The sequence below is a fragment of the Lactuca virosa genome, chromosome 4 (assembly GCF_052849685.1).
Source record: "Lactuca virosa cultivar CGN04683 chromosome 4, Lactuca_virosa_CGN04683_v6, whole genome shotgun sequence".
Lineage (NCBI taxonomy): Eukaryota > Viridiplantae > Streptophyta > Magnoliopsida > Asterales > Asteraceae > Lactuca > Lactuca virosa.
The window spans coordinates 95890530-95909068 of NC_136429.1; the positions used below are offsets into that span (position 1 = coordinate 95890530).

At 36.6% G+C, this 18539-nt stretch overlaps 1 protein-coding gene across 1 annotated transcript in view; it reads left to right on the forward strand.

Moving 5' to 3' along the window:
- The window catches only part of LOC145104794 (uncharacterized), a 37720-nt gene extending 27030 nt beyond the window's left edge, over positions 1 to 10690 (forward strand). The window contains exons 3-4 of the mRNA XM_079041976.1: positions 9807 to 10297; positions 10417 to 10690. Of these exons, the coding sequence (XP_078898102.1) occupies positions 9807 to 10297; positions 10417 to 10690 (765 nt within the window). The remainder of the gene's footprint in view (positions 1 to 9806; positions 10298 to 10416) is intronic.
- Positions 10691 to 18539: the final 7849 nt, after the last annotated feature.

The following is an 18539-nucleotide window of genomic DNA, read 5'->3' on the forward strand; positions in this document are numbered from 1 at the left end:
ATAAAAACATGATAATTATATTATCAAATCATTTATGAAGAAATGTATTTTATTCACTTAAACCATTGGGATGTCATCGTCAATACAGAAACATAAGCATAAACAGAACTTACACTCACTTACACTAGTGATCTATATCTCTTTTAATCTCTCAGTGTAAAGTAACTTCGTATCGATACCTGTGATACAAACAAACTGAGTGGGTCAGGCTTGGGAGCCTGGTGAGCATATAGGGTTTTCAACCCACAATAAATAATTTATTATGCTTAAACATAAAAAAATCAACCCAATTACCCAATCCCCATTATCTTATTTATTTCTTAAGGATTTACCCTAAAAATCAAATCTCACTCATTCCTAAGGATTCATCCTAAGGAATAGGCACGAAGTCCATCGCTGCCCAAGGTTTATACTACAAGCACTAACAAACGTCGATCAAGAATCGACTATCCTTCATCCAATCATTCATCAGGATTGACCTAAGGAATTTATCCAAAGTCCATTGCTACCAAGGTTCATACAACAGGCACTACGTCATATAGTCGCAAGGGTTTATACAATAGGCACTACGTCTCATAGTCGCCAGGGTTTATACAATAGGCACTACGTCTCATAGTCGCCAGGGTTTATACAATAGGCACTACGTCTCATAGTCGCCAAGGTTTATACAATAGGCACTACGTCTCATAGTCGCCAGGGTTTATACAATAGGCACTATGTCTCATAGTCGCCAGGGTTTATAAAATAGGCACTACGTCTCATAGCTGCCAACGTACTAAATACATAGCTACCAACGTACATCTATACTGTACTAAATTCATAGCTACCAACGTACATCTATACTGTACTTTTATCCCTCATACTTTATCTACCCATGTTTTACCCAACATATTTGAAGATAAAATATATATACATTTTAAATCATTTTAAACATGTATAAAACATTCATTCAACATCCATCTCAAATAAACAAACAACACATATACACATATCACGTATTTTATATAAAATACTTGATATCTATGTGTAAGATGAAAGTGACTATACACTCACATGATTTGATGATAATCGGGCAGCAATTCGTTTCCTAAAACGTTCGTTTCTAATAAAACCGGGAGTTTTATTGAGAAACCGGGCTCTGCAAAGGTCGGACTTCGAAACCGAAAAGATAAATTTTCCGGGCTTCTCTGGCACTTCGTGGCGTATTCCGGGGGTTATAATTGATACCGGGGCTTCGAGGGAAGTTGAAATGAAAGAAATATTGAAAAAGGGGCTAAAATTGACAATTTTTCAAAGTATACCCGGGAGGTCTCGTACCCTCCTATTTATAGGGGCGAGCCTCCTGATCCAACGGCTGAGAAGGCTCCTGGTGGTGCAGATCCGAGGGCTCGCAGCACCTGCTCGCACGTGGGCTCGCACATGGCTGCGCATGCGAAGGCTTGCTGTCCTCTTGTGATTGGACCGAGGTCTAGGTCCGAAGTAGGGGGTTCCGTGGCTTATTGCGAGGGTTCGGACACGAGGAAGGGGGTACGTGTCGCCTTCTCACTGGACCTCTTCGGATCAGATCAGCAGCTCGGATGACTCAGCACAGTTTCGGACACATGGCATGTTCTAAGCGAGGACACGTGGCCGAAGTCCACCTATGCGAAATTCCTCGGTTTTGGGGATTTTTCTCGTTTTTCGCGCAAAAACTTCTAAAATCCACAACTTTCGCATACGAGCTCCGTTTTTGACGTTCTTTATATGCACGCGTAGGTAAAATTACGCTCTACAACTTTCGTTTAGACTTCGTTGGCTAGTTTTGAGTTTAATTTTTAAATTATTATTTTTAACAGACCGGGACAGGAAATCCGTTAAGAATTCATAACTTCTTCATCCGACGTCCGTTTTCGTCAGACTTTTTACCGTTGTGCTACTATTTACGAGACCTTCGATTCTCGTTTAGGTCGTGTCGGCTAAAAATAACTCGATCTAAATTTCGAGTTTTTTAGCTGTCTACTGCTAAGCTGAAACTTCGAAAAATCATAACTTCCTCATACGAAGTCAGACTTGGGCGTTTTTTGTATAGAACTTCTCGGTTTAACGAATACTACGAGTTTCGTTTAGATTACTAAGGCTAAAAAGTAGTTTATCAAAAACTCACTTTTTACGACATTCGGCACCGTGCCGGTTTGTCGCGAAACTTCGACAGGTCATAACTTCTTCGTTATAACTCGGATTTCGGCATTCTTTATATATCCGTAATCCTTGTCACGACCACTACAACTTTCTTCATAAATATCGACTTTATCTAATATTGATTTTCGACGCTCATTTTTAGTCTTAATTAATTAAACCCTAATAATTAAGCATAAAACACATAATATTCACATAATTCCTTTTCATTTCTCCAAAATGAGTCACAAAGGTTTACCTAGACTATCATGTCAATATTAATTCCTAGCCTAGAAACACGGGCATTATATCATAGGGAAGTGACTTAGAGGATCCATGATGATTCTTGAGGAAACTATGTATAGGTGTGGGGGGTAGTATTGGGCTCATACTATAGGAAGCACAAGATCCGTACTCGAATCAAGGTAAATGACATGGATTCTAGGAAGCTGGTTGAGGGTAGTGAGCATTTTTTGGCTCCATGGTTCATTGTAGTATTTCAGTATCTATCGGTCCTTCGGTTATCGTTGTCTAGGATAAAGACGAGTCTGGTATTTTGCAGTTTGGATATGAAGGGTACAAATTAGTACAAGTTAGTTGATCTTAAGGTGCTGAAGACCTTATTTAATGTAATGCCAGTTTGAGTCGCGGGACTCATGTAGGAAGCGAATGTGACGATCGACTCAAGGATTGCAGCCTGAGGATGGGTGGTCGGCCAATGGATTGGGACGTCGTTCTCTATGATGGTGTTATGTTCATCCAGCCTCCAGCATTTGAGGGGGGAAGGGATCGAATGTGTGTTTGTCGACAGATAGAAGAAAAGAAGGGTGTTCTCCGTATCAGTTTCTGCTACAAGGGGTACCATTTGATTCGTGGTGAATCGTTTTCGTCTTTCAGCAAGGAAATGTGCGAGACTCGACAGTGTTTTTGGTTCAGTGGCCTAGGTGAAGACCATGTCGCAATTCGGATATGTGGCACATTTTTTAGAAGATCGGGCATATCCAAGGAGGATCAAAATGTTTCTGATTCGGAATGGAGAGTTCTATTGATATGATGAGTTTGTTGAAGCTATTATTTGAGTGTATGTAAAGGATTCTTGAAGCTGCAGAGGAGGATAAGGTTGTCGATAAATTATTCTAATGCAATTCTTGCTTGCATGAAGTTCAATTCGTAAGGTGCCTCATCAATCCAATAATATTATGATCAATTTCTCTAAGATTGAGGTGGCGATGCTAGGAAGAGTTTCTGAGGTCCCCATCTAAGGTTCAGGGTTTCTTTATGATTGTTTGGTCATAATCCAAAGGAATCGTCATATGCTATGTTGCATTCCAAGAGTCAAGGTTGGTATGTATCTGGTTGAGCCGGTCTGAGGATCTTGTGTACTAGACGTCATTTGATGATGGTTTGAACCCTAAGTGCGGTAGAATTAGGTATTCTGCTTGGAGGATCATTACCCGATTTGATTTTATGATTTCAGCACAATAGGTCGAAGGAATTTACAGTGAAGGTATGTTGGATTTTTGGTTCGGGATTATTGTGACATAAGAGTTGGGAAGTTCTTGGTGTGTTCTCAAGGATTCTTCAGAGTCCTATATGGTTACAAAAAAAATTAAGGATTGGTCAGACCACGAGTGCAAACTTAGTTGTCGTTAGGTTCATGCCTTTAGGGATGTGCATGTTGTGAAGGTTTTATGATTGAGTTGCTTTTGTTGTGGGATTGTAATCATAAGTTGGAACTCTTGGGGTCTTGTCATTATGGGTTGTAGTCATATGTGGATCTCTTGAGTTTTGTTTGAAGAATTCAGATTCTCTTATCATGGTAATGTTAAGCGTGAATGTTAAGAACCGGATATTGAAGTTATTGGGTTGGCTTGGAAATTCGAGTGGTAATGAGGTCGTCCGAGTTTAACTATATTTAAGTGGGGGATAACCGATTGGGTTAGATGGAAATATTTCTAATTGCAGGTCATCCTAGTGTTTCATATTGAAGGATAGGAGGATAGCTGTTTTTGGTTGTTGCCCGAATTGAAGCTTATGAAAGGAATATGTTCAACATTCAGTTGTAATTGGGAAGCAGATGTTGTAGACTCAAGGTTATCTCATCTGAAGGATTGAAGCTTCGGCAGTGGCACAAGTTTATGTTAGTGCCTAGGTCCAGGTTGAGGGTTGTGCGAGGGCCTCTCTATCTGTTCTTGTCTGATTAAGGCTTTCGGGTTCGAAACACTACTCAACCGCCTGATGGGGTCTAGCAGGCTAGGGGTCCAACTTGTGTTAGTTTTTCTTGGTAATCTTGTAGATTGTTGGAAAGACCATGAGGGGAGCCCATGGTAATCGTATGAGTGTTGTAAGACTACAATCTGGCTCGTAAGATTCACTTGGTTAAGATAGGTCGATGCAAGGGTGTTTCTAAGACTGTAGGAAGGCCACAACATTTATATAGTTGAAATAGATCGTTCGTTGATTAGGCCAGGAGTGATATAAGACTACGATTTGTCCCATAGCATACGTTTGAGTAGAAACAGACCTGTCATTGTTCGTTTTTTGGTTTGTTAGTCACCCCTTGCTTAGACTTAAGGGTTATTAGAGTCATGTTGATGTATAGGCTAGGTTAGCCTTTATCTAGTCAGGCTTTCAGTTAGAGTTTCGTTGTGCGACCATGTGTGAGGTTTTTAGCTTCAGCAGTTGGCAGTGGATTCCATTCTTTAGTTATCAGCATGACAACGTAAGTTCGAGAATATATTCGTCAAATCGAAATTGCGAATTTTCCATAAGCACGATTAATGTATAGGTTAGTGTAGTCTTCAGTTGTTGGGGATGATGTTTGGATTTGCATTTGTATTTGAGTGTGAGGTTGTTGACATCGGTGGTTGGTCATGGAGTCTGTTTTCCAGTTATCCGTAAGGTGGTGAGAGGACGGGGAGGTCCCGTTGGGACCAAATATATGAGCGTTTCGTCATCATGGGTGACTTATGGGGGTGGATCTATCTACTTGGGAGTCAGGCATGACTTTGGAATCTTTCAGGTATGGTCATGGAAGTTAGTTCTTCTCGTTGTAGGTTAGTGGGGCACAAGTTGGTGTTCTTCCTTCATCGGGTCGTGTATTTCTCGTTAAAGATTGTTTTGGAATTAGTGTAGGATGGTGATCATCTACATGAGGTGTCATCTCAGTGTTGCATTGGATGCGATTTTATCCCCTGAGAGTTTCCGCTTGGATTTGGCATATTCGCCTGCTTTTGGAACTCCTTGTGATTATAGTCATTGTTTCGGGCATTCATAATGGCGTTGGATCGTGCAAGAACTAAATGGACTCGAAGAATCCTCAATAGGTTCAATGGGTGTTTTAAGAGTAACCTGTTAGGACAAATTTCGAGGACGAAGTCTAATATAAGTTGGAGAGATTTGTTACACTCATTTTTCAAGATGGAGCAGCTAAGGGATGAATGGAATCAAATATGGCGTTCCATGACTTTCATGAAGTTTGCATTTCAGGTGAGCCTCATGGCGTGACAAAAGGGATGTCATGATGGGGTGGCTATTGCAGCCCATGCCCAAAATTTTTAGGGTTTCATCCGTATTTAAAGCCCTTAACTTAGAGTTTAGGGTATCTTCTTCAGCCTCTAACCTCCCAAAGTGAAACCCTAGCATCCTTCAAGCTTTTAGAGCTCATTTGCAAGTTTTGTTGATTTTGAAGGAAGAATGAAGAAGTTTGGTGCATAGATCCAGCAAGCAAGCTATCCCCACCCTTGTTTGCATCTTCTAGACCATTTGTGAGTTCTCAAGTTCTCTTCTTGGTGATGTCTTCCTTTTAGATCTAGGTTATTTGTATTGTTTTGGTCCATATTTGAGTTCTGGATGGATGAAAGTGATAAAGTTTGCAACTTTATTGTTTGCCTAAATCCCTTGGTCATTATATCTTCAGGATTTAGGATTTGGAGTAGTTTTGGTAATCATGTATCAGCTTTAGGTCCCTTTTCTTATATATTGACCTAGTTTGGGAAAGGACGTGCATAAGGCATGCATGTCCATAAAGTTTGGATTTTTATGAGCCCTTTGATCCCATAAAAGCCTTTTGGAATGTTTGGGTTGAGGACTTAACCGATTAAAAGCTTGAGAAAATAATCTGTTTTCAGTCTGTTGCCACGACATGATGAGTTGGGTGTCACGACGTGGCGAAAATAGGACTCACGACTGTTTTGTCGGGAAGGTCCCACGACGTAACCAAAGGATGATCATGACGTGGAGGTCAATAGGCGTTGACTTTGACCATTGTGTTTTGACTTGGTTGACTTTTAGGAAAATTCCTAGTCTTAGAGTGTGGACTATTTTTTGACCATGGGTATTTTGATAGGTATGTTGGAGTACTGGTTTTTGGACTTTTTGAGCTATGGGTACTTGACTACGAATGTGAGGTGAGTCTTCTCACTAAACTATGTAGGATTCTATTTGTATTTGTGATACTTGCATGGAAGACAAAGATCTGACCCCTGGCATATGTATAAAAGACCAGGATCTGGCCCATGGCAATTTTATGTATGACTAGGATCTGGCCCCTAGCCATTGTATATAAGACTAGGATCTGTCCCCTAACATTTATATGTAGGATGCTAGTTGTCTTCATGATACTTTAATGGAATACTATGATCTGGCTCCTGACACTTGTATGTAAGACCGGGATTTGGCCCACGACATTGCGAGGAAAGACCATGATTTGGCCGATGGCAGGAAGTGACTATAAGACTATGATTCGGCCCATATCGTTCACTATCTTATGTATGGTATATGGTATTTTGGGGAACTCACCAAGTTTTGTGTTTATGGTTTCATGTTTAAATGTTTTCAGGTTTTCCTATATTCAAGGAAGGGTATGGCTCGATTTCATCGTTTCCATTGGAGAATTCCACACATAATAACTTCTTGACGATACTTTGATAAATGTTTTGAATCAAATGGTTTTATCTAGATCTTTAAAGTTGTATTTCGAATAAATACTTTATTTTTAAATGAAAATTTTTGTTTCAAATTTGGAACGTTACAACCACATACATACATAGTTGATGAATATTGGAAATGGCCTATTTCGAGGTTGTACTTCATGGATCTACATCGTTGAGTGAACATTGGACAAATGATTATGAGGATTTAATGTCCTTCGGCATGAGAATATTTCTTGCTTTACGAATGATTGTAGTTTCATACCTTGAAGCTTGTCAAACGCTGATCTGAAACATGACAATTATAAATGCTATTTTCATATATGACATGTGAGAAACACAAATATGCTAATATGGTATTTGTTTCTTAAATTGGTTGGAGTTTGATATCGGTGGGGCTCCTTGATGAGTGAATAAAGTTGAGCATCTAACCACACCTAGAGGGGTATGAAAGACAATATTCAATCACAGATAAAAAATTATTGGGGCTCCTTGATGAGTGAATAAAGTTGAGCATCTAACCACACCTAGAGGGGTATGAAAGGCAATATTCATTCACAGATAAAAAATTATTGTTGTAAGGACATTTTTACAATTTTAATATTTCAAAACAAATACCACATAGAAATACTAATAAGCCATGTGGTGATTAAATCTATATCCTTTATTTAATGGTGGTGTGGGCATATTTAATCTTTATAGCACACATAGTTTCATTTGAAGTGCAAGTCTAACCCTACACAAGAAAGAACACATCCAATGAAATTGATCCGAAATATATTTAGGCACTAATTCAAGTAAACGTTTTGTTGACTTTTGAAGGTTAGAAAATTGGATTTATGATCGACTTTACATATAAGTAGATGGTATAGAGATATAATTTTCTATGTTTAAGTGTTTAATTAGGGTTGGCTCAAAAGGAGCTCAAAGTGTGTTTAAGTGTTTAAGCATGGTTGGCTCAAAAGGAGTTCAAAGTTTGCCCATAAACATGACCCACTAAATCATAAGGTATAATTGTTTTTAGCATATATATTAGCATAGGTTAAGTTTAGGCCCAAATCAAGTTAGGTTAACATTCTTACCGGGAAACGTATGCATCACAACTTCACAAATACGATAAATCGACTAAAACTTGGGGAAAAGAAAAAAAACGCTTTGATTTCTTTGCTGATTATGCACATATTAATAATGGCTACTAAATCGTCGTCACTCTCAATATTTGTAAAAATCAATCAATTATAGAAGTTTCTACTTTCGATTTCTTTCTTCTTTCCTCTCAAAGAAAATCAGAAGCAACAATCTTACAACCTTCTCGAAAAATAACTTTTAGTTCTTACAATCTTACAATCGTTCATCTTGTTTATTGAAAATCAGATTTTAGAGTTCTAAGTTACGAAAGCATAAGGTAAAGGATTTTCTGATTTATTTATTTTATTTTATTTATTTATTTATTTATTTGGTTTGTAGTTTCTGGTAATCTGGTTCAGTGGTTCGTTTTTTGTTTTCAGTTTCTTTCTTTATTTCTTTCTTTATTTCTTATCTTTGATTTTTTTTGAAGGGACGCACAAATCAAACTTGGAAATCAGAAGGAACATAGTTAACAAGAAAATCCATTTCTAATTTTTTAAGGTAAAAGCAATCAGATTCTGTTTTTTCCTTTTTTTGTTTATGATTTGTATTTATGATAAGTTTTTATTTGTGTTTCTACATTCTGATAAGCTTCTTGAAGATCATATTCTAATTCTTTGATTTTTGAAGGTATCAGATTATATGTATTTTTGATAAGCTACTCAAAAATCAGATTTTAGAAGCTCCAAACGTTTCAAAATCATCAGTTAAAGGATTTTCTGATTTTTTTGGGTCAATGGTTAGTTTTTGGTTTTTAGTTTCTGATTTATTGATTTGTTTTGAAGGGAAACATAAATCCAATTCGAATATAACAAGGAACAGAGTTACAAGGAAATTCATTTTCAACTAATATTAGAAGGATGGCTTTTTTCAATTTAAAACAATTTTTTTTGTATTATTTTGAATGAGATTTTAATTTATGTATTTTTCAATTTAAAACTGAAAAATTAAATTGACTTGTTTAAAATGTTAGATATTTCAAGTTTCAAGGCTTTTTCGTTAAATTGCACAGGGTCGGTAACTTCAAAATCTCCCGACGGACCCTACATTTAAGTGCAAATATAAAACCACACAACCCGTATAAACCTCCACCACTAGACCAAACCACAACACATTATGCTGTTTATAATTTTCACGGTGTGTTTTCGGTTTGTAATTTTTTAAAACCACATTATGGTATGCGGTTTTTTTAGTATGAAACCGTAGTTCAAACCACTCGCACCGTAAATTAATATTATATATTTGAACATTTTTGATTCGTTGTATTTCGTTAAGTGTTTTTTATACAAGTTGGTCAATTTTTAACATAGTATAACATCAAAATTAGAAAATCAAAATCTAGGATTATGGTTTTGACGCTTGCCGCTGGTAGTTCAATTTGTGAGATTAGACCATTTACCCAAGTCATTTATGTGATCATGCTAATTTTTTAAATTTTATTGTGTTTCACTTATTTATGTGATTGTGGTGGCGTTAAGAAGATTTCCTCATGAATCTGTTATCTTTAAACATTAGGGGATGAGTAAATCTCATAAGATAGACCGACTTAAAAGATTAAAATTGGAAAATGTGATCTCTTTTTGTGGTCTTCAGGAGTCTCGAATTTCTTCTTTGCCGACAGAGTTTTGTGATTGGTTGGGGAATTGTGGCTTCGACTTGGACTTTGTTGAATCGGTTGGGAAATCAGGTGGGTTTATCAGTTTTTGGGACAAAAATCTCCTCAATGACATTGTTGTTATTAAAGATAGATTCTTCTTAGCTGTTGTTGGGTATTGGAAAGGCATTCTAGGTGAAACCATCCTTGTTAATGTTTATGCCCCTCAAATCCCGGTTGATAAAAAGATTCTTTGGGGGAAGCTTCTCCATCTTATGAAATCTAGGGCTGGTAACTGGGTTATTTTCAGTGATTTCAATGCTGTCAGAAGACCGGATGAACGTCTTAATTCTCATTTTTTCTCTAGTATCGCATCTGCTTTCAATAAATTCATTTGTTATGCAAGGTTTCTTGATCTCAACATGGGAGGCAGGAGATTCACTGATTTTTGTGACGATGGGTGCAAGTTAAGCAAACTTGATCACATTTTGTTTATTTTCTTTCTGTGTTTCCAACCACTACCATCACGGCTCTTCCTAGAGAGCTTTTGGATCATTTTCCTATCATACTTCGCACACATTATATGGATTTTGGAGCATCTCCTTGTAGATTTTACAACTCTTGGCTCTGGAGAGAGGAATGTGACGCAATTGTTTTAAAAGCATGGGGAGATTTTGTTGGTGGAGGAGCTCCTGATAGGTATCTTTCTGACAAATTAAGATTTTTCAAAAATGCCATCAAGAATTGGAGACAAGCTAAATTCGAGAAAGAAAATGCATCTCTTCTTGAAAGCATGAAATTGGTCGATGATTTGGATATGGAAGAAGAAAGGAGGCAGCTGAATAGTTTGGAGATCTCTAAACTAAAATATAGAAAAATCTAAATTATCGAATTGGGGAAATTAAAAAAGACGGACTTAATCCAAAAAGCTAAGGCTAAGTGGATAAGTGACAGGGATGAGAATTCCAGTTTTTTTCATTATTCACTCAAATTAAAAAACAGAAAAACTTATTTTAGTGGGTTGATGGTTAATGGGAATTGGGTTACTGATGTCATGACTATTAAAAAGGAAGTTTGTAGCTTTTTTGGATCTAAATTCCACGAAACTCGTTCAAACAAAACTTCTTTTATTAATCATAATTTTTCGAAGATTTATGATCTTGATAGTGTAACACCTCAAATTTTAGACCAAAATTTTCATATTTAATTTAACAAAATCAGAGTTTCACAACCAAGTTATCATTTACATAATTAACCCAAAACAACCAGTATCACAAATATCAGAGTTCATAAACATGTCCCAGTAGTAAATCTCCAAGCGCGTGTGTACAACTGTAAGCACAAAGCTTAGTGAGTTCTCCAACATACCACATACAACACAACATAAATAAACAACTATGAGTTATCAGCAACCCTGGGGACTATCAACAGACCCAAATAGCTAACAGCAACCCTTGTTGGCTATCAGCAGCCTCAGTCACAAATACATAACATAACATAATCATGACAGCTAGACCTAGTTGGTCATCATAAATACAACTATTCTACCACACATGTAAGAATAAGTGAGGAGACTTACCTGATACTGACGACAAGTAAATCCAACACCCGAACTGCCGGATCTAGACTCTGCCTAGTCAACAAAATAATTAACCCTAATTCATAATTAAGGTCCAAAACTCACTCGCGAGACCAAATCCCATAGCTAAACCTTCTAAGGACAAAAGGACCATTTTTTCCTTCTCATGGTCCAAAACCCTAAGTCTTGACCAAGCGTTAAGGTCAACAAAAATCAATGCTCAACGAGTACGCTGAGCGAAACATTCCTTACACTGGGCGTACAACGAAGTCAACTTTGAACGGGGGAGGAATCGGGCTACGCTGAGCGTAGCCAGGAGTACGCACGACGTAATCCGTCTGCCTCAAATTCCACCAAGTTAGTGTTTTAATCCTTTAAGACAATTAACCCAACCACAGATCTGCTAATCTAATATGTCTTAACCCATAAAGTCGTTGGCTTTAATCCTTTGCATGGGTAGGAAGGACCCAATGCAACAATCTTTTGCTTCTAATGCACTCTAAGCTACCTTACCCATGCATGAACAAAGAGAATGATTAAGGAACCATTTTTATGGATCTATAGGTCCTACAATGCATGAAAGGATGGCTACAATTCCCTGGAGTGCTCCAAACTCATAAAGGTCCAATCTTGGGGACAAAAGTTCATAAAACTTCAACCATGAAGATCTAAAGAAAGGCTTGCTAAGGTATAGACTTTATACCTGAAAATGATGCACAAAGAGGGAAGGTTTCTGGATCTACAAGCTTGCTAGCACCCACTCCTTCTTCTCAGGTATCCTTCTTCCACTACAAGCACCAAGAACACTCAAAAACTCGCAAAAGCTCACACAAGCAACACAACTTGGGATTAGGGTTTTAGAGAGGGTTTGGAGGTTAATAAGGATGCTCAAATGAAGACATAATGTTCTTTAAATAAGGGGAACCCTTAAATTTAGGGTTTGAAATCTGGGCTAGTACGCCCGACATACTGTTGGATTAGGTGTCTAAGTCCATAACTAAAATTGGTATGTACTTGACCCGATAGTAGCATGGTCCACTTCGGGTTGCCTTCATTAGGACAATTTGATAGGATTGATAATTGAGTAAGAGGTTATTTGTGATTTATTAATATATTATAAGTATAATATATTAATTGAGAAATCATATTATTTAATTAGTATTGATCAATAATTATTTTGGAATTAATTTTGTGATCAAAAGAGACTAATTAAATTAACGGGGACTGATTAAGTCAATCAGTAATATTTATAGTTTGGACCAATGATCCATATTGATTAGGATGGACTAATTCTATGTGGAAGTCCATGAAGAGTTAGTCCATAAGGCCCATCATATGGATTATTGGATTGCTTAAAGGCTTAAGTAAATGGACTAGGGTTTACAAGTTAAACCTTAGGAAGCCCACACTATAAATGTAACCCTTCTTTAGCCAAAATGGAGCCTAAGAGTGAAATGACATGAGATGGACGATTTTGTGCTTCATAACTTCTCTCTCAATATTCTCCAATTGGTCATGATGTTTGTGACTTGTTTGAGGTACAACACTTGGGGTTCTAAGCTCTTGAAAGGCCAATTCCTACAAGCTACAATAAAGAGGTTATCTTCTAACTAGTACTTATTGATTTGTATGCCAAATTGTATGCTAGTAGTAGGCTATACACTTTGGAAATTTTTGGTGCCTGTATGTAACGCCCGTGTTTCTAGGCTAGACATTAATGATAATGTAATAGTCTAGGCCAACCTTTGTAACTTGTTTTGAAATAATAAAATCTATTATTTGATTATTATGTGTTTTATGCTTAATTATTATAATTTAATGAATTAAAGATAAAAATAAGCGTTGAAAATAAATGTTAAATAAAGTCGATATCTATGAAGAAAGTTGTAGTGGTTGAAACAAGGATTCCAGAGATATAAACAGAACCGAAATCCGAGTTTTAACGAAGAAGTTATGACCTGTCGAAGTTTCGCGACAGAACCGACACGACGCTGTATGACATAAAAAGTGAATTTATGATAAAGTGCTTTTTAGCCTTAGCTATCTAAACGAAAGTCGTAGTGTTCGTTAAACCGAGAGCGTGCATAGAAAGAATGTCCAAATCTGACTTCGTATGAAGAAGTTATGATTTTCTAAGATTTGGCATAGCAGTATGCAGTCCGAAACTCGAATTTTAGATCGAGTGATTTTTAGCCAAAACAATCTAAACAAGAATCGACGATCTCGTTGATAGTAGTTCAACAGAAAAAAGACAGATGAAAACGGATGTCGAATGAAGAAGTTATGAATTTTTAACGGACTTTTCCTGTCCCGGCCTGTTAAAAATATAACTTTAAAAATAAATCAAAATTAGCCAACGGAGTCTAAACGAAAGTTGTAGAGCACAATCTCACCTACGCGTGGATATAAAGAACGTCAAAAACTAAGCTCGTATGCGAAAGTTAAGAAATTTTGAAATTTGAAAATTCGGAGTACGCCCAGTGTACAGAAGTACGCGCAGCGTACTCGTGGAAGCGTCCCGGAGTTAGTCACCCTCCCTACTTCTTCGCATGAAAGACACGTGTCATAGCCTTGACGTGTCTGATGTGATCTCTTCGTACGCCCAACGTACTGGCTGAAGAAGGAGTACGCCCAGCGTACTCTAAATTTACGCCCAACGTAATTCGAGCTTTCAGCCCCTATAAATAGCGGACGATGCCAGCCGATTTTGGGATACAAACTTTCATTCTCTCACCCTATACTTTCTTCTATATTGCAAAAATTACCCCAAATCCTATTATATCATCCTAGCTTCGTAAGCAAGCCCCGGAGAGCCCGAAGATCCCGAGAAAAAGAGTTTTTGAGCTGAAACTCTGCCCGTGTGAAGCCTGGTTTTTGGGAAAACATCCTGGTTTTATCGGAAACGATCGTTTTAAGAAACGAAGTGCTACCCAATTATCGTTAAATCAAGTGAGTGTGTAGTCACTTTTATCTTACACATAGATATGAAGTATTTTCTATAAAATACGTGCTATGTGTAATTATATTGTTTGTTTATTTGAGATGGATGTTGAATAAATGTTTTATACAAGTTTTAAACTGTATATGTATTTTTATCTACAAATATGTTGGGTAAAACATGGGTAGATGAAATAGTTGATGTGTGTTAAAATGATGAGAGGCCTCGATGTTGTTGTTGTTGTTGTTGTTGTTGTAGTCATCTAGCGGAGTATAGATGACGACCACGGACCTTTCTAGACAGTCCAGTGGAACGCTAGCAGGTTCGCAACCTGTAGGTGTTGGTGAACTATATGTTTGCTAGTGTACTCCATCCCCCTCATGGTTGCCTTATTTGACATAAATTGCTGAGGAATCCCTAAAGCATCGTTGTCACCCCGATGAAAATCCTTAGACTAGGTCCCTTATAATAGGTGTTTAGGGACGTAAATTGAGGATAACGGGAATGGGTAATCAGGGTTATTGTTGGTTGATGAAATTAATAAATTTATTTTTGATTGATGAATTTAATAAATTTATTATTATTTGTGGGTTGAAAACCCTATATGCTCACTAGGCTCCCAAGCCTGACCCACTTAGCTTTTTATATTACAGGTAGTGGACCCAGAGCATAGTTTTGATGATGAAGAGGGATTTTTGGATTATAGACCAGTAGTTGTAAATAACTGTTATAAGGCTTATAATGTACTGTTTATGCTTTTGGGCTGTATCGGAACATGACATACCGAGGTTTTGATATATAATGAAAATATATATTTCTTTAAGAAAGTTTTGATAAATAATTATCATGTTTTGTTTTGGGGACAAATTCCGCAACATCTTTTAAAAAGATTACTCTGGTTTTATTTTAAAAGCATAAACTAAATCGGTCTTTTCTGGCCGAGAAATTTGGCGATGTCACAATGTATAACTACAGAAAACTTAGATCCAAAGCTATTAGGGTTGTATGTTCACCATATGAGTGTTATAGTACCTAAAACCCAACAGTGGTATCAGAGCCAGGTTGTTTTCTGTTATATAGATGCATAGCTAATTGTTCAAAGCTGGAAAAACTGAAAATCTGCACACTGGACAGTGGACTCGACGAGTCCATACATGAACTCGACGAGTCCATGAAGAACATCAACCAACTCGACGAGTCCATTATCAGACTCGATGAGTTGGATAGGCTGTTTGCAGTTTTTCGGGTTTTTTGGCCTCAATTAGATTAGGATCATTACCACAAACTGTTTTGGTTCATAAAATTTGATTTTTTTGATATGGTAATGATTATCCCCATCCAATAACATGATGACTGCCAAATTTTAAGATAATTACTTGATTTTATGAAAAACTAATTATTTGTAAAATTCGAATCATTTTGCTACAAGAGTTGAATTAGGTCAATTTATTAAAAGATAAAACGATATGATTATTTTATTAGTTTTAAAAGTTTGATCTAAAGAGTTTATGAAACCTCCATAACTTATGGATTTGAAAAGTTTTTTTTAAAGTTTGATCTAAAGAGTTTATGAAACTTCCATAAGTTATGGATGTGAAAAGTCTCATTCATTAACTCCTTAAGTTATGAATTCCAAGAGTCTTCAAAAAGTTACAAAATTGTTTTAAAAGGCTATGAAGAGTTTCATAACTTTCCCTCAAGTTATGGAACTTGGAAAGTCTCTTTTATGGAATTCTAAAAGTTTTCATGAGTTACAAAACTTGTCATCAAGTTTTAGAATTTAAAATTTGATTAAAAGGGTTTTTAATTGAGAAATATTAAATACTAAACCTTTTGGCTTCATAACTTAAATTGAAAAATTAAAAGTTTTAATTATGGCTTTGTTGATAATTAATTAAAGTGATTAATTAAAAGAGTATTAATAAATCCATAATTATATGGTTTGAGTTTAATTAAACTAAAAGTATAGTTTAATTAATAGATTAAACCACCAAGTATTTTAAATGTTTAAAATACACCCTAATACTATATAAAATTAAAAGCTTAATATATTATATACATATAATTAAAAAGTCAGTCTTACCGTTAGTAGGCCTCATTCACGAAGCCAATCTATAAGGGGGGGGGGGGGGGTATAAGGAAACTGCCTATAAAATGGCAGTTGAATGAGTGTCCACTCTCACCCACCGCTTACTTGATTGGTGGAGGATCGTTAGCCGAATGGGTAGGATAGGACACAAACTCCCACTATAAGTATAATGGAAATACCAAGTAACTAAACATTTATAAATTCTCAATCTTAGTTACCTAGGAAAAATGTGAATTGATGTTATTCCATGAAATTGCACTTTGCACCTTGTTAAGTCGTTAGTGGAGCGTGTGTGGTTAACCGACACATTAATTTGTGACTAACAATGTATGGCAAGGGGTAGCTTGATGTTAATCATGGATCAATGGAGCGTGTGTGGTTAACCGGCACATTGATTAGGCGATTTCTAACATTAAGTGTACCAAGCTAATTTGCATGGTTATTCACACCTTGTTTGTGATTCTCAGTATCCCAGTCACAAACTTGAGAGGGCATAATTGAGATTTAAACATGCCATTGAAAATTTCAATGAATCTCAAAAGATCTAGGAATTTCAATTCATTTAAAACCTAATGTTCAATTTCATTTTTCATGGTGGAAATTGGTACATCGTCATTTACCTACCTTCAAATATTTTGCAATTGGATTACAGCATCCCTCTTCCGAATTCTAAAATATTGTGTTGGGTCCTAGCCTTAATATTTTATTTTGGGTGTTATATTAACTAACTTGAATTTCTCCCTGTAGATGTCTAGTTCTGACAACTATGGTCTTCCCGAATCTTTTGGAAAAAGCTTTCCTCATGAAGATGATGTTCCCAGAAATCATACTTCACTTCCTCCACCTCCTCCAATAATTCTCCCTGACCCACATGTTCAAAGAATTGAAAAGTTCAAGGTCACTCAAGCCCTATTGGCAAGCAAACACCAAGATGAAAGGTCTGTATGTGCTCATGTCTTACAGATGAAGTTGCATATTGACAGGCTGGGAATGTTGGGTGTCGTTGTCTCGAGTAAGTTGGTTGTTGACCTGGTTCTTCAATCACTTCCTAAGTTATATAGTGAGTTCATTAAAGATTACTATATGAAAAACTACGACATGACCCTTATTGATCTTACCTATTTGCTAATTGCTGCTGAATCAGCAATGATTTGGCGCACTGGTCAAGTAAATTTGATTGGAAGATCTGCTTCCCAAACTTCCATGGACATTGACAATAGAAACATTGGAAGTCCAGAAAATATTTCTCTTTCCAAGGGAAAGGGAAAGGCTAAGTCTGAGATTGTCCCGTGTGCCATTCCTAAAGAGTCTTTTTGCTTCTACTGCCAAGAGAAGGGGCATTGGTTGCGAAGCTGCCGTATCTACCTGAAGGACCACAAGGATGGGAAAGTCAAAATGTTTGACTCTGCTTCAGGTAATTCCACTATCTAACTCTATTAAGTTCCTATTTGTAGATTCTTAATACAGGATGCGACAAGGTCGCATTTTGATGTTTTATAGGATCGAAGAAATGAAAGGAAGCTTAAAGGAAGAGTGAGCTAAGTCTGACCGAGAAGAGATGGATTTCGATCGCATGGTTCGATGATCAGATTTTTGAGCTGCTGCTTAGGAGTTATGATAGATTGCTTAGAAATATTTAGTAACATATTTTTCATTTATAATTGCATTGTAAGGAAAGGTTTTTCCACATTTTATAAATAAAGGAAAATTTTGAATTTTTATCTTATCTTATATCTCCTTGCAATGGCATTTGTGAAAATTGGTGTTTATATATTTTAGCAATGTTGAAAATGGATTTGATTCTTTCGTTTGTGGTAGTGTCAGAAATTTACCAAATAAGGAAAGATTCTCATCAACCAAGTTTCAATAGGACAGAAACTTGGAATCATGCAACTTGTATTTTGTGATGAATGATAACTTTTGTCTTTGAGACATTAAGACTAATTCCTTGTTCACATGTAAATGTGAGTCAAGTGAAGGACTAAGGGATCGAGTACACATTCTTGTGCACTGGTCAAGTCCACTACAAAGAACGATAAGACTATTTGTTATGATTTACTAAAAGTTTGGTGAATATGATTATGCTTACAAGATTAAGTGTAATTCTGAATCATTGAAAAAGTTTC